This window comes from Acomys minous (genome assembly GCF_964271855.1).
Source record: "Acomys minous genome assembly, chromosome: 2".
Taxonomy (NCBI): domain Eukaryota; kingdom Metazoa; phylum Chordata; class Mammalia; order Rodentia; family Muridae; genus Acomys; species Acomys minous.
This window is the reverse complement of record NC_140484.1, coordinates 104,172,987-104,189,856: the sequence shown is the minus strand read 5'-3', so window position 1 is coordinate 104,189,856 and position 16,870 is coordinate 104,172,987. Positions and strand designations below refer to the sequence as shown.

At 47.5% G+C, this 16,870-nt stretch overlaps 1 protein-coding gene across 2 annotated transcripts in view; it reads right to left on the bottom strand.

The window, feature by feature from the left end:
• The window catches only part of IGF1R (insulin like growth factor 1 receptor), a 290,765-nt gene that overhangs the window by 63,838 nt on the left and 210,057 nt on the right, over positions 1–16,870 (bottom strand). For both annotated transcript variants that reach the window (XM_084774155.1, XM_084774156.1), the window contains exons 3-5: positions 6,304–6,616; positions 3,544–3,695; positions 740–884 (exon numbers count right to left, since the gene is read on the bottom strand). In XM_084774155.1, the coding sequence (XP_084630281.1) occupies positions 740–884; positions 3,544–3,695; positions 6,304–6,616 (610 nt within the window). The remainder of the gene's footprint in view (positions 1–739; positions 885–3,543; positions 3,696–6,303; positions 6,617–16,870) is intronic.

Genomic DNA, 16,870 nt, shown 5'->3' with positions numbered 1-16,870 from the left:
GTTGATTCTGTCTGGGAGGAATCGTGGAACCTTTGGGAAGTGCGGCCTAGCTGGAGGAAGTATATCAGGAGGGAGGGCCCTGACGGTTCACAGCCTCACTTCATTCCCAGCCTGCCTTTTCTGTTTCGTGTTTGCAGTTAAGAGATGTGAGCTCCAACCCTGTTCCACCTGCTGGTTGCCATGCCTCCCCCGCCTCCCCCCCCCAACTGTGAAGGACTCTCCCCATTATAAGCTCTTTGTTCCATTAAGTCGTTTTTGGTCAAGGTGTCTTATCACAGCAACAAAAAGTAATTAATGCAATATGCGTACCCGACAGACTAGACCCTAGGAACGAAGACACCCATTTTCCAAATTGGCAGTACCCTGAGAGTGGCCAAGTCACAACTCCACACAGGACTTTGAGCAGCAAGGAGCAAGGTGACCACCCAGGCATCAGGGGTGAGCCCAGGGTTCCTCTTTAACAATGGGGGAGGGGGCTTTTATTCGGATATGTAACCCAAGTAAGTTTGAGAAGTACACTACTCGGGGCTGTGGGATGGCTAAGCGGGTAAGGGTAAGGGCCGCTGCTGCTAAGCATGAAGATCCGAGGAGCTGCGTGATGGAAGGACAGACTGACCCCCCCCCCCCCCCCCGCCCCACAAGTTGTCTTCTGACACAAAAACGCAACACAAGCACTATTAAAAGGTAACCAGGAGGAAGGAGCAGTCTCCTTAGCAGAAGGAGACTACACGGCACTTGCCCTTCTAGCTGCTCTTCTCCTAAGATCAGACGAAGGTTCTTCAGGAAGGACAGGGAGACCAAGGCGTGGGAGTGGCGGATCTTCACGTAGCCTGTCACCACCTCGATGAGACCCATGAAGTTCTCCAGTTCTGAGGCGATGTTATCTAGAGGAAAAGGGGTCTGTGTCACTGAGTGTTCCTCCGGTCAGGTGGGACATTATGTGTGGGTTCACACGCTCTGGTGTGGAGGAGTTGAACGCAAAGCAGGTCTGGTTTCGGGGAGCTCAGTGAGGGAGCTGGCGTAGGGCCAACGCGTAGCCCTGTCAGACACACACGGTCTCCACTTTGCAGCAGCAGCCGCCACGCTGGGGCAAGGCCTCTGAGGTGGGGAAGCAGACTTCTAGGAGGCTGGCTACTGCAGTTGCCAAGCTGATTAACAGAACGTGAAATCAGAAATGCCAGGCTGCTAATTAGCCCCAGCTGACAAGCCAAGGGACCGTCGTCTTTTATATATGCTCCGTGGCAGGCAGTCCTGCCTCCACAGTGCCATGACGGGACTGAGCAAACCTTTGCCAAGCTCAGTAGGAGTGGCCTTTGCTGTACCTGGAGTTCCTAAGCTTTGGGGGAACTTCTATTTAAATATTCCATTTAGGGCTGGAGGAAAACACTCCAATATTACCGTCATGGTCATCTTTCCCTACCAGTGAGACTGGAGTTCATGTATCCTAGGCTCAAGATGACCTTGAACTCCTGATCTTCCTGCTTCCTCGTCCATGGACATCTATAGCTAGTGCAAGTAGTTTAACAATAAGCGAACAAATGAATGAATGAATGAATATGAATGAATGAATGAATGAATGAATGAATAAAATAATTCTGAGCCAGGCACAGTGGCACATGCCTGCCTGTAATTCCAGCACTCAGGGAGGCAGAGGCAGGAGGATTACTGTGAGTTTGAGACCAGCCTGGTCTATGAGGCAAGGCCAAAGCCACACAGAGAGACCCTGTCTCAAAAAAAAAAAATCATTTCCGCATCTCTAAGTTTTTCTTTCATTCAGCTCACAGTTACTGCTGTAACCAAAAAGCAGGCAGGAAAAGCTGCTAACATAACAGGACACGGAGACAGGGGATTTTCTTTTATCTTGCTTAACCTACTTTCACATAGTAAATAAGAACCGTAAACTCCAGTTCAGCTCATGACAAAATTCAAAGACTATAGTAAATCAGGTGAGGTCCACTGAATGGGATTTTACTATGTGTGATTTAGGGGAAGAGTCTCCTTTGGTTTCATAAGAAGAGTAAGAGGACAAAGCTTTCTGTACTTATACTAGGCTTATCCAGGAGCCCTGAAGACTCCCTTTCACTTGCAATATAGACAGTGCTCCTGGTATGTCAATGGCTACAGGAAATTCAGCCTGGAAAAAGAGAGTGGCTAGGACCCCAGTGTGTGCCAGGCAAGCGCTCTGGCTGACCTGGAACTCAGTCTGTAGACCAGGCTGGCTGGCCTCGAACTCAGAGACCCTCCTGCCTCTGCCGTGCTGGGATTAAAGGCGTGTGCCACCATGCCCAGCAGGTAGTAAGTTTTCATGGACAGGATTCACCAATCACATTTAGCTCCCATGACAGGAAGATAAAAACAAAAAACAAAAAAACTGTATGGCTTATAAATTTTTAAAAGACATATTCCTAGGGGTGAATAAATTGAAAGAAAATTAATAAATCAAGCATGAACAAAACTACAACTTGGTTAGTACCCTAAGCGTCAGAGTTCTTTGTATGGAGAACAGAGTCCTCTCCACAGCAGAAGGATAACAGGGAGCAGGTAATAAAAACTAAAGACTTGTAAAACAAGCAAAGGAACCAACAAAAAAGAAAACCCGCAAACCGACAAAGAAACTACCACCAAAACAAAACAAATACTTGTTTCTATAACCTCTACACCCTAGGAATATAAATCACTTATTTAACAAATACTTAGGGAAAGGAAATTCACTAAATAAATAAATAAAATAGGATATTTCTTTTCCTCAAGCAATAAAAAAAAAACCTTTCTTTCCTTAAAGACTTACCAATAAAGATGAAAACAGTCTCCTGCCTGCAGTGCTCTACTAGTACCACAACCTAGTGGCCCCAGGGGCAGAGAACCGAGGGCGGTGTATCCAGGGGCCTTTCTCTGTCAGTCAAAGACCAGAGAGGAGAGGCTTGCAGAGGCGTCCCATGCCGCCACTGATGGGACGTACTGCTCATGAACACAATTTTAAAGCAACATACCACACCCACTGTCCACAGTGCAAGTGAAAGGGAGCCTGCAGGGCTCAGACCGCAGCTTAAGGCGTGGATGGCCCACCTTTCTGGCTCTCAGAACTAAACTGGATCACTCTTTAAAAGACTTCCTTAAAAACTCAACTTGGTGAGCTCCCCCCACTGGGGGAAGTAACCCAAACGCTCTGGGCTTGGAGACTCAAGAGGCAGCTAGTGTGAGCAGGCTCCCGGGTCTGCTCCATCAGGGTCTGCTGAGGTTTATGTGTGTCAGGACGGCCCTTTCCTGCGTAAAGATGTGACTGACCAGCACAAAGTCGAGAACTGATCCTCTTTAGAGAAATAGATTCTGGGCTAATGGCTCAAACACAGACCGCCTTTCAATCTGGATTTCATCTTTCATGGAAAGTCACAGGAGAGACGTCACACAAGAGGCTTACTTCCGTCCCATGCTATTTTTTCTAAGCTAGTATTTCGGTTGTGACTAAGGGACAGAGCCAGGAAGAGGACGGATGCAAATAAACCAGGAGATGCAGCCACTGGTCTGGCGGGGTGGGATACTTACTGCCTCGCCGGATATTAATAAGCAGATTGCCCTTCAAGATGGTGCATCCTTGGAGCATCTGAGCAGAAGTAACGGAATCGATAGTTTTCGTTTTCTTTTCTTCGTCGCCACAGACTTTGGGGCAGGGGCCTTCACAGGGGATACAGTACATGCTGTTGAAGAGAGAGAGAGGACCAAAAGCACAGAAGTGGGTTTATCTTCTTGCATTAACAAAACAGAAAAGAAGGCTTTTTCGTTTGTTATTTGCAATAGCATTTCCTAAAAGAACTGTGGTGAACCAGGCAACTGGGTGACCTGCATTACCCCCTACCCAGGGCAAGCCTCTCAAAGCTACAACCACAAGGCAGGAGCACATGCTGCGGCCGAGGAACACCTGCTGCCTGTTTCCAGACAAGGAGCATGTGGGTATCACAGGCTTGGGGCTGGGGAGCCAACTGGTCTACCTGGTAGCACAGGCTCACAGAAAGGCACTCTGCGGCTCTAGAGAAGTGGAGCTGCTCTCTGATGAGACCTTGGCCTGCACGCCAGAGAAGGCTGGGAAAACTGGCAGTGGTGAGGAAGGGACAAAGTCTAATTCCCAAAGTCAGTGTGCACACAAAGCCCAGTGAAGGATTCAAACAGGCGCACAGCGCAGTGCGGGTCCAATGTTTTCTTGCTAAGGTACAAGTGAAATTATATCCTGACAGTGCTCTGCAGAAACCTGTAAATTGATCCAAACATTGTTTTGCTGCACGTACAATAAAAGCCCGGGGACTTCCTCTGCTCTGTCATGACATCCTGGTCCAAATGCTACCCTCAGTGACACAGACACCACCGGGAGCCACAAGGACTGGTGTGCTTCCTGCTGCCATTTAAGAAACTGCAGAGACAATGCTAAGCCTGGGGCCACACCCTTTGAGATCTCTCAGCTGTATACAGAACCAGGGCTGAGAAGCTGCGTGGATTGCTGGATGGGGCAAATGACCCAACCTTCTCGGGGTGTGTGGGGCAGAACTATATTTAAACTGTTCTTCTTAAATGAGCCTATGAAGCTTCATGAAGATAAAGAAAAAGAAAATCGGAGTGAAGCAATATCTGCCTTTACCAAAGTCCTCCATCCCCTCCCAAAGCGCTACATACAATCTTGTTTTGTTTAGACGCTTACAGGTGACAGCAGTTCTGGTTTCCCTGTTAGGGAGTGGGGCTGAGGTTTTCACAGGGTCCCATGGGAACTGGACTTAGCTAGCTAGCTAAAGCGGGGGACAGATGGCTTTCATAACCCCACATGCGGCATTGCTTGTGGGGTTGGGATAAGAATGGCCACCACAGGCCCTCGTTGTTAGAACTGTTTGGGAAGGATTAGGAGGGGGTGCCACTCGGGTGGGGGCTCACGCTGAACTCTCAGCCCTCCCTTCACCCCGCCATCTCGGATTCTACCCCTTGGAACCATAAGCCAAATTAAACACACTGTTCTATAAGTTGCCATGGGAGGGGGTTTTCTTCTGAGCGTCCTTTATTGCTGTGTTTTTTTCTAATTTAACTACACACCACACAAAACCCACGCTCTCCACAAAAAACAAACAAGACAAAAGAGAAACATATTTTGGAATAACTGCAAAGAGAGCACAGAGCACCTGTGTGCCTTTCGCCCAACACCCCCAACTGCTGCCACCTCTGACATAACGGCAATACAGCAGTTTACACTAAGGATCTGACTTGGCATGCTTGTGGTGTTCTGTTTCTCCACTGCCTAGATCGATTTGCAAAATCCCCAGTGTAGCCAAGATCTAGGACAACTCTTACACCACCAAATTCTCCTGTGTCACCCATTTCTAGCTACCTCCATCTGTCCCAGGCCTCACTACCCGTAACTTCTGGTGACCGCTAACTTGTTCTCCGCCTTCCATTCTGAAACGTGACACAAACACAATCACACAGCACCTGGCTTCTACTATCGGTGTACTTCATATTGTGCAATATTCTTGAAACTAAGCCTTTCTCTTCCTCGCCGAGCAGTATTCCATGTGTGGATGTACCTACCACACGGCCTGCTTTACTACTTACTTTTTATAGGACACCTGAGTGTATTACAGATATCGAAGTTAAGAACAACTATGTAAAGAAATATTCAGGGTCAAAATGATTGTGCTGTAAATACTTCTTTGCTTGCTCCTCCCCTTTCACTCAAATAGAAAAATGTGGTACCTGCCCCCTCTGTTAAAGTGTCTAGGAATCAGGCAGCACTTAAAAATGTTTCTATAAGGACACATTCTGATTACATATTTACAGTTTGATCTTCCTAAAATTCACTCTGGTATAGACAAAGTATAAACAGTATTTAAAAAATACTTTCATGTAAGTGCTAAATATAAGCTTCAAAGGCTGAGAAGGGGACGGCTAGTGTCTCTGATGACGACAGGCAGGGAGCAACGGCCCACCATTGTGAGACCACACTACAGGGAAGGAGAACCAACTCCTATGACTGCTCAGCAGTCTCCCTGTGCTGGAGCACAGCTGGATGCCTGAGTGGAGAGGAAATACAGTTGCAGGTCAAATACGATACTGCAGTTGTTGGCTATCAAGCATTTCCGCTGGCCTACCCTCAGGGACCTAGCGGCGACTTACATCACCCGCCATTGCTAGGTGAGCCAGGTGTGGCACATAAAAGGGGCCTCCGGCCACCCCAGTTCTCAACCTGTCCCTTACTCCCTGTTTGTTTGGTCCTACCCTTATGGGATCTGCAGCAAAGTGCTCGCCTGGGTCTGGATACCGAACACTGACCTCTGTGTGCTGTTGCGGATGAAGCCCGAGGGACACTCCTGCATGCACTCGCCATCATGGATAACGAAGCCGTCGGAGTCGCTGCTCTCGGCGTTGGGGATGTTGGCGCAGAAATCCCGGTCCACGCAGCGCCAGCCCTCGAACCTGTAGGTGCCAGGCGGGCAGGCGGGCACGCACACGCCTTTGTAGTAGTAGTGTCGGCAGGCCACGCAGGTTGTGTTGTCGTCGGGTGTATGGCAGCTGCCTAGGCACTCTGGGTGGCAGCATTCATTGTTCTCGGTGCACGCTCGTTTCCCGCACACACTAGGGCACACTGTGGGAACAGAGGAAGAGGGCAGTGAGGTAAAGGACTGTTTACACAGCCTCCCCCCCCTCCCCCGGTCATCTGCTGCCATCACCAGCATTAGACGGAGTACCAGAGACAGGCCAGAAAAGCCACACCTCTGAAATCAGCAGTAAATCCCACACCAGGAAAGGAAAAAAACGTATCTCAAGCCCATTTTCTCCTATGAACTCCTACTCTGCTATGGGATGAGCCAGTAACTTGTAACCCCCCTGGCCCCTGTAATCATCTGTAAGATGGGATGGCTACCCCATTAAAAGGGAGCAGGCACAGGTGAGCAGAGAGAAATACAGACAAGATGGGCCACGAGGACTATAAAAGGCACTCTGTTCTTCAGCCCTCCTTTTGTAGGAAGATCCCATCCTAAGATCCCCGAACCACACCTAACTCTGTCCTGTGTAAGACACAGCGGTGATTTTGAGAGGAGGAGTAACGAGTTGTGGTGGTCTGAAGGAGAACCGGCTGTGAACAATGAGACCCTCGTTGGTGGTCTGTTTGGGAAGGTTGTGGGGCCTTTAGGAGAGTGTGCCCTCCTGGAGGAAGTACTTTGCTGGGGGGTGAGGGGAGGGTTTGAGGCTGTATAGCCTGACCCACTTCTCCATTTCCTGTGTGTGGGTGAAATGTGATCGCTTGGTGTTTCCTGCCCGACAAGCCTGCCTCACGGTCCTGAAGCCATGTCTCCCCACAAGGATAAACTCTTATCTCCTCTGGAACTGTATGCTAAAAGAAAACCTTTTCTTCTCTAACTCACTTCCTGTCAGGGAACAGAACAGAAACAGAACAGCAACAGAAAAGAAACAAATACAACATGACACCGGTCAAAACTTGTTCTAGGTTACAGCTCACCACAACTGCACATTTTACAAAGTGCTGTGTGACTGTGGCTGCTCTCTTCTGGGACTCCAGAGAGATCAAGGGTACGAGGGGGGGGGGGGCGCTGTTCTCTGCTGCAGGTGCAGGAGTGCCCATGTGCTCTAACGAGGATTAAGCTACAGTGGAGGTGCTAGTGCTTCCTAAAGGTCTTTGGTAAGCCTGTGTTGTGCCATCTCAAGGTCTTCACTCTGAAAGGTGAAGACAGCAACTTCTCTGAGCAAGACAACCTCCAGGCCGTAACCACCTGGTACGATCAGATGGTAGAACACGGTCCCTGCATCCAGGGGCCGCCCACTGTCAGCCTTGCTAAGTTAAAGGCCCCATCCAGTAACCACAGATCTACCATTCATTCCCCAAATAGATGATCTGCTGTGTGTAAGTATATCATATTTCATAAATACATCATAAAGAGCAGATACACACTATGGCCTGTGAGCCTTATTCATGAACAACTTACAAATCAACAAACTAGGAAATCTGGTTAGCATTACATGTACCCTCTTTATTGTTGGGAAACACATACACACACACACACACACACACACACACACACACACACACACTGTTATGTAGCAATGAGTCAAGACTACATTTTTTTCTTATAAAAAATACATACTACAACCGAAACCAAACAAGTTCCAGTAATCACAGATAACATAAAGAACACACAAGGCCACCTGCCCCCAAACGGTCACTCATATGGGCTTTTCCCGCATCCTTCCATGCCTGTACACGATAAACACAAATATTTGCAAGTAAAGACCAAGCCAACCAGAAAGCACTCGACAGACTTGCCTGGGGTAGATCACCACCATGCAGCAGCACCGTGACACCCCACTGTGACAGCCATGCCCCAGCATCAAATGTGCCCTTGAGTCCCACACATTCCTGTTCTTTGAGCACAGCCGTCTTTTTGGACACCTCGGCATGACATCAGGATCAGTCTTGAGGATTGACTGTGCTGCGTCAGTCTGTCCTCCGGAGTCTCACACCAGTCTGTCTATACAGCTCTTAGTCACACCCAGAAGTAATGCACGGATATCCATTCAGCCATCTCGGACACAGATGGCGACACGGTGTGAGGTCAAAGGAATTTGGAGACTCTAGACCAGTGGTTCTCAACCTCTGGGTCACGACCCCTTTGGAGGATCACGTATCAGATAACCTGCATGTCAGATATTTAATTATGATTCACAACAGTAGCAAGATTACTGTTAGTATTACAACAGTGGTGAAGTTGTGATGTCGAAACAATCATTTTATGGTTGGGGGGGGGGTCACCACACATAAGCTGCTGTATTAAAGGGTCACAGCATGAGGAAGGCCAAGAATCTCCGCTCCAGATTAACGCTGGGCTGCTGACCTTTGAACTCTTTTGAACCAACTTTTATCTATTACACGCAAGTGAACTAACTACGCACAAGACCTGTCTTCAGAGCTAGGCATAGAGAAAGAGGAAAGCCTTGTCAGCTGGTTTGTATCATTTGCCTATTATAAGTAGCTTCCGGCTGTTTCTGAACATCTATTCTAGCTCACAAACAAACAGGAGCTAATTATCTCTCGTCACACCAAAAGAGAATACACTGTAGGAGCCCCTAACGTCAGAACACAAACACCGTCTACCACAGCAATTATCCTGAAGACAATAAAATGGAGTTCACATACAGCCTACCATGTTTTTAGCTTCATACACTATCATTGAATCTTTCACTCAAATACATTTAAAAAAAGGCATAGCTGAAGATGACAGAGTTTGATGATTTGATTAAATATATACATTGCACAGGTTACGTCAAGGTTGGAGATCTAAACAAGCACTTAAGTTGTTTGTGTTGACTTCGGTTTTTTAATGCATGAATAACAGAAGTGAACGGATCCATTCTGCATCTATCCATGGGTGGATGATGCACCTGTGTGCCAGGTGCACCCTGTACAACCATACAGTGGCAGTCCCTGACCTCAAGGAAAGGCCACCACACGGGGGAAGCAGGAAGGAGTAGGCACACGATGTTCCTAGTGCCTTGGGTGCCTAGAAAGGTCTCCGGAGACAGTGAGTTCAGCACTGAAAGCAGAGGGGTGACGGGGAGGGGCCTCACGACCAACATGGGTCAGCTCAGGGAGTCACACAGGCCCACCAACACGGAGAGCAGGGAATTGCTCCAGGCTCCAGGCAGGAGTTAGGTTTCCACACCTGAAAGGCCATCATGCTGTATCGCATTGTCATGTAGACCAGAGTGGGCAGAACAGGCAGGAGAAGGAAGGCCAGAGGAATCTGCTGCTGATCACGCCGCCCCTCTAGTGCTCACCCGGAATAACAGATCCGCAGAGTTCAATGTAACTGGCTAAAGGCTCTCTGGTGGAGCTATCCCAGCCATCCACCAAGACCATGCTCTGAGACTAGCGAGGAAGGGGAAAACCGATTAGGTAGGCTCACCATTATCAGCAGAGATTATTTATTAATGGGGACCAAATGTCAACGCGTGGAGCCGTTTACTTCCTTACACAGGAAAAAAAAAAAGGACACATTATAACAGATAATAAGGTCAAATGGCTAATGAAGTAGTAAAAGCCCGTACCATGTAAAAACAGGGGAAAATAACCTTGTGTACTGTCTTGAATCAGTTACCCCCAAACGTAAATGCTACATTTATCCAGGATAAGAAATAGAAATAAGCACTTGACAAGGGACTTGTTAAATGTGAGGTGTGTTGAGCCCTGTTGCATGCCTGTGATGGGAACCTCTTTCCAACCGAGAACAGTAAAGTTAAAGCACTGTCTTTACAGATAGAACTATTTCTTTCTTTCTTTTTTTTTAGGCAGACACCAGATCAATGGGCCCCTTAATGCCGAGTGATGCTAACAGTGAACAAGGGCACATCTAACGTTCTATAGAGGGGGGCACAGAAGAGGGGTACACAGAGAGAAGGGGGGGAAGACGGAGGAGAGAGACTGCTAGAGGACAGACTCCAAAACTCTGTGCTGGCTACAGGAGTAAAGTGGTGTTCCTGTCTCTATGGCACAGAGGATTCTGGGAAGCAGCGAGAGAACGAACATAGGGTCGTCTGGGAGTAGAGTCCTGGAGCCAGCTTCAGAAGCCTGCTGTAAATTTTGTCTCATCTCGATGTATATAAATATTATTAGTGTTCAGGACTATTAAGGGATTTCTTGAAAAGCCCCGGGCAGTGAGTCTCGCCAGCAGATGGATGGCTGCTCTACATTGAGTGCCAAAACTTAAAATTTAGTGCAGTAACCAAATTTCCAATTATGGCACTATGGGGGAAAGGAGGGGAACCTCTTCCCTAGCTCCCGAGGAGGAGTGCACGGGCCTGGTTAAAGGGCAGCCCAGCCTTACAGCGAGGAAACGGAAGCTGTAAACTAATGCACAGAGAAAAGCAAATTGATTTATTAGCTCAAGAGGCTATTCTAATCCTTGGAATTCATTTATTCAGGGATGGCAATAAAAACAAAAAGCTATTGGAACAGCCAGAAAAGCCATAATACGTCCTGTGTCAACCACCAGAAAGGCAGGCTCAGGGTCAGTGTGCATACATTAAACAACTCCTCTTCGTTTCTTTAGAGAAAAACCAGCCTCGCACATCAGCCTTTAGCTCTCTTCCTCCCCGGAGCCCTTGCGTTTATTAGGTTCTTTCTAATTTCTTTTTAGCCTGTGTTTCCTTTTGTCAGTAAATTCTTTAATGATCACTAAGCCCAGAGAAGCCAATCTTCAAAGCACATAATATTGAAGTTCTTTGCTCCGGGAACCTCAACTTTTCACAAGAAAAGAGGGTCCCTTGTCCACACAAGTTCGTACTGTACACTTTTTTTTTTTTTTTAACCAAAATGCCTGCCGAGGGACAGAACTGGTCTGTGGATGCTCACTCAAGGTAAGCTTCTGAGTCAGACACAGAAAGAATAAGAGGTAACAAAAGAGAGGCGGGAGAGATAGGTGATAAAGCAGACACCTGTGAAGTGAGTGGGAGCCGGCAGGTGCTCTGGCTGTTGTCGGAGCCCTTGGGGAGTCCGGCTCCAAACATCTTATTCAATGCAGTACAAAATCTAGCTTGGGGTGACAGAGCCACTTTGGTGTCAGCCTGTAAGTCCCTCTGACACAAATCCACATATTGTCTGGAACCCCTGCTCCTAGGATTTCCATAGGGTTCACCCCGTAAGACCTGTGTGCAGGCTCTAGCACAGGGCCTGGCTGCCTAGCTCAAAAGGAGCCCTTCTCACTTCCTTTTCCCAACCAAGTACGCTATGAAGGAATGTACAGATAAGCCTTAAATGGACTTGTGGCTGATCTTGGGGGCATCCTGCCCAGTAGCTAAACCTTCCTCCACACTTTCTACCCCTTTCTCTTTCTTCTTCTCCCACAGGATTAGTGGGGAGACAATTTGGCTCCTCCAAGACATCAGGACTGTAGATTTATATATTTTATGTGTGTGAGTGATTTGCCTGCATATATGTGTGTATGTATACCACATTTATGTCTAGTACTCAGAGGTTCGAAGAAGGTGACACATTTCCTTGAAGCTGGAGGTACAGATGGTTGTAAACCAATCATGTTGGTGCTGGGAACCTAACCTGGATCTCCTCCAAAAGCAACAAGTGTGGATGACCACTGAGCCACCCCTCCAGTCTCCTGGTAATATTTGTAGGGTTCTTCTCAGACATAACCGGGGTGCCAAGGGTCTAAGGGCAGTTTAAACAACGCTGGTCATGCTTTCTGTTTGACCCTCAAACTAACCAGCGAGGAGTCTGCTCAAGATGCTTGCTTGCATGCCTTGCTGTCTTTCAAGGAAGGCAGAGATGGACCAAGGAACTAAGGACTCCTTGTAGTTTGGTTGGACATTCTAGTTTTCAAAGAACAAATGTCTTGGGTTGGAGAGAGGGCTCAGAGGTTAAGAGCACCTGGCTGTTTTTCCAAAGGTGTTGAGTTCAATTCCCAGCAACCACATTATGGCTCATAACCATCTATAATGGGATCTGGTGCCCTCCTCTGGCCTGTTGGCACACATGAAGGCAGGACAGTGTATAATAAATAAATAAATAAATCTTTAAAAAATAAGACAAAACAAGTGTCATTAATGGCAGGAACTGTGCCTGGCTGAAGAGACCCCTGGAGGGTACAGGGAGGAGAACAGCCTAGCTGGGGCCCATGCTGTGTGTGTTCACCTTACAAATGCATAACAATGCTCTCAGTTTATAAATCAGTCTTCAATCTGCCCTCCTATCGCATTCTTTCCCCCACTCCTATCACCCCTAGCAAAGATATTGGTATGACTTGATTTTATCTCTGAAAAAAAAAAAATCACACATTGCAATTTGGCTATTACTATTATGGTGTTAAGACATGAAATCTTAAGTAGGCTGGTATGCTGGAGGGAGGGCCTTTGAGAGAGAATTAGCATTAGATGGAAGTCGAAAGGGTGGAACATCATGATGGCAGTAGCGGCTTTATTGTAAGGAGAGAGGCAAGCTCAGCATGTGATGTCGTTGCCATGTCACAATGCACTAGGAAGGTCCTCATTAGAGGCTGACACCATGTTCCTGGACTTCTCCGTCTCCAAAACTATGAAGAATAAATGTATCTTCTTTATAAATTACCCAGCATCAGCTATGTCAAGTAAGACAAACACACATCAAAAGGAATGAAGCACTGGTGAGCGAGGCTTCTTGGGCACTGTACTGCATCCGGGTAAAGTCTGCAGGCTCAGTGGTTAAGACTCCAATAAATAGTGCTATACACCCACAAAGAGAGGGGAGGGAGGGAGTAAAGGCATAGACTGAGATTAAGAATGAGGTGGATGGGCTGGAGAGATGGCTCAATGGTTAAGAGCACCGCCTGCTCTTCCAAAGGTCCTGAGTTCAATTCCCAGCAACCATATGGTGGTTCACAACCGCCTTTAACGTGATCTGATGCCCCTCTTCTGGCCTACAGGTGTACAGGCAGGCACAGCACTGTATACATAATAAATAAATAAATAAATCTTTAAAAAAAAAAAAGAATGAGGTGGAACGAAAATGCCTTCTTCAAAAGGGAGACAGGAACCTAACATGCTTACGGTCTTCATGGTGTCAAATGGAGAACTCCACTGTCTCACTGTTTACAAAGCATCCACAGAGTTTAAAGGCGTCTAAGCCTGCCTGGAAGGCTGCAGCCACTACACAGTCAGCTACACAGCAAAAGAAAGTTCACGTGGCAGCCAGTGTACTAAAAGCTCATGCAGAAAATCACATTGGTAACAGTATTCTCTGCCTAATGCCAAAACCCAAACCAAACCAAACCACCCCCCCCCTTTTGTAGAGGGACAGAAGGCAGATCCAGAGGAGATGTCACTTTTAAGCCAGAATCCAGAGCCATTTCAGTTTCTGTTTGCACTGAAAGGCTGTAACAGATTGAAAACTTCCAGAGGAGAAGGCGGCACTTGGAGCAGAGCACTCCCGGCACGCGGCAAGCCGGTTAGGGAAGAGGACAGGACCACATGTTTCTTGACCTGTTTGAACACTAGTCATGAGAGCTCCCAACGTCTCCAGCATCTGATGGGTCCAAGTCATTTTCTCCGTATTGACTTTGAAAGTTTGAGTCTGGCTTGCTTCCTAACAGGAAGACCCCTGGGCAATGTGCCTGCACGAGGGAGGTTTCCCCCGACTGCTCCCCTTTGGCTTTCCACACCTTCCAAGTAGTAGAACTGCGTTGCAGGCAGCATGGTCAAGTGACAGACAGCCAGAGTCATATGGAAGTTTACAAGTAGGTAACCATCTCAATTCAAAACACCTCTACTAAGACCCTAGACAGTCCTTCAAGCAGCACCACGGAAGCCCACTGCTTTATGCGGCCCTCAATGGCCAGACAGCACCAGTCTCGACCTGATTCCCCCACGCCTTCAAGGTAAACAGACCTTTTCGATGTGCACATGGGGCACAGGGCTGCACCCTTATTCTAACAGCACAGAGCAGCGTGGAATGTGCTGCGACTGAGAGATCAACTGTGGTATTCCATGTACAAGGCAACTTGCTCAGATCCAGTCTGAAAAGTAAGGATATGCCCACACTCAGTGAGCTCATCCTGAGCCTCTAATCACTGAAAATTCCCAGGTCATCCTTTCCATAATAGCTATTTGAGTCCCTCTTATATAAATGCAATTTATACCACAGAGGCAAACTACAAGACTGCTTATTAATACTGTTATTTCCCATAAGCCCGATGATACTTTAAGCGTGTTATTTATATACATTATTTAATCCTCCTAACAATCACAAAAGGGAGGAATCAGTCACCTGTAGATGACCAACTTGGAGACAACTGTTAAAGATGAAATGGCTCATGCAAGGGCATCAAGTTGATGTGCTGCAAGCTGGAGTCACACCCAGAGTCCCCAGCTCCTGAGGACAGCCTCTCCACACATCCTCCCATGGTGATACGGTACCACCACTGTGCATCTCTGCTGTCCGGAAGGCATGATCTAGGGGAGTTGCTTTCATGCTAGTTTCCTTTTTAAGCAGGAAGAAATAAGCCACAAGTCCTAGCACCCTTTTCTGTTCTCTGAGGAATGAAGGACAAAACTAAGGAACTGGAAGAGGGGCCAGCACGCAAATGACACTAAGATCATATGAACCAACTCAGTTTTCTCTGTTTATAGAGTTGCAGCCAATGGAAGTCTCATGGAAAATTTTCTGTCACCGATTTAAAAGGCTGGATTTTGTTTGTTTGTTTTGTTTTGTTTCGTTTTGTTTCGAGACAGGAATTCTCTGTGTAACACAGCCCTGGCTGTCCTAGACTCATTTCGTAGACCAGGCTGGCCTCGAACTCACAGAGATCTGCCTGCCCCTCCCTCCTGAGTGCCAGGATTAAAGGTGTGAGCCACCACACCTGGCCTGATTTTTTTTTTCTTTTTTTTTAAAGACAGGGTTTCTCTGTATAGCCTTGGCTGTTCTGGAATTCGATTCATAGACCAGGCTGGCCTCAAACTCAGGGATCCGCCTGCCTCTGCCTCCAGAGTGCTGTGATTAAAGATTGTGCCACCACGCCTGGCCACAAGGCTGGGTCTTGTTGGCATCACCAAAGCCACTGAAAAGCTGCTCAGCCAATGCAGACACTTCTCTCCAGATAGATGCACAGTGAACATGGCTTTTCTGATAGGAAATGCCTGTGGTCAGGGAACCAGACCAGCAAGACCCAAAACAGTCAGTTCTGTCCAAACTAGTCCACTTAACAGTACACAGAGCAGGTGGTACGCTATCAGGCTCAGACTTTCAAATGCTCAGAGACGATACCGTGAGAGGTGATCATGGCCTCCTTCCAAGTGCCTTGCTCAGTCACAGCTCACACCGCACTCTAAGAGCTGCTCCTTACCAAGCCTGCAAACCCACTCTTAGAGCACAGAAGCATTCTCTTTACCCACTCATACGATTCAGTAACACTGAAATGCTATCATGGAGGAAAAGAAATTTTCAGTCAGGGCCAGGGAGATGGCTTAGGAGGTAAAGGCACCTGCTACCATTCTGACCGCCTGTTCCATTCCTGGAGCCCACATGGTAGAAGGAAGGAATCAATGCCCACCAGCTGTTCTCTGACCTCCACATACATGCTGTGGCATGTGTGCACCTCCTCCCCCAGTAAAATTTCTAAAGTGGGGGAACAGTTCAGTGTGCCCTTCCCCTTTGGGAGAGTACAGTTTGAAGGCTCAGAGAAAGATGGCCAAGCAGCATCTTACAGTCCGGGACAGAAGGTAAGCCACAAGTTCAGCTGCTGCAGCATCTGTGAGCATTTCATTAACGAGCAAAAGAAACAATCGCCTACTGACAATGCCCACGGGATCACTGAAGCCTCAGGAACCAAGCAGTGCTGGGCAGAGTACTGAGAAAATAGGAAAACAAACACTGCAAAGGGGGAAACAAGCCCGAAGGAGGAAAGTTATAAATAGCATCATTATTAACTAGACGGCTGGGTAGGAAGAATGGAGACAGAGGCGCTGCTGACCCAAGGATGGAGAGCAGGAAGTTTCAATCAATGACAAAGGCCAAGAGGGCTGAAAGGGCTCAGGGGTTCCTCTGCCCACTGTGGACTAGGGCATCCTTTTTCTCCCCTTCCTGTACATTAGTAGTATCAGCTTTATTGACATATAATCCACACATCTTATAATCCAATCAAGGTAGAAAATATGGTGGTTTTGAGTGTCTTCAGAGTGCTGTGCTACTCCCACAAGCAATGTTAGAATATTTTCATCGCACCAAAGAGAAAGTCCACATACAGTGTTCTGACCTCTCCCCAGCTCTGGGCAATGACTAATCTTACTGTCTGCACTGAAGTGCCTGCCAGGGGCATTTTTCTAAGGGTGTCAGACAAAGGAT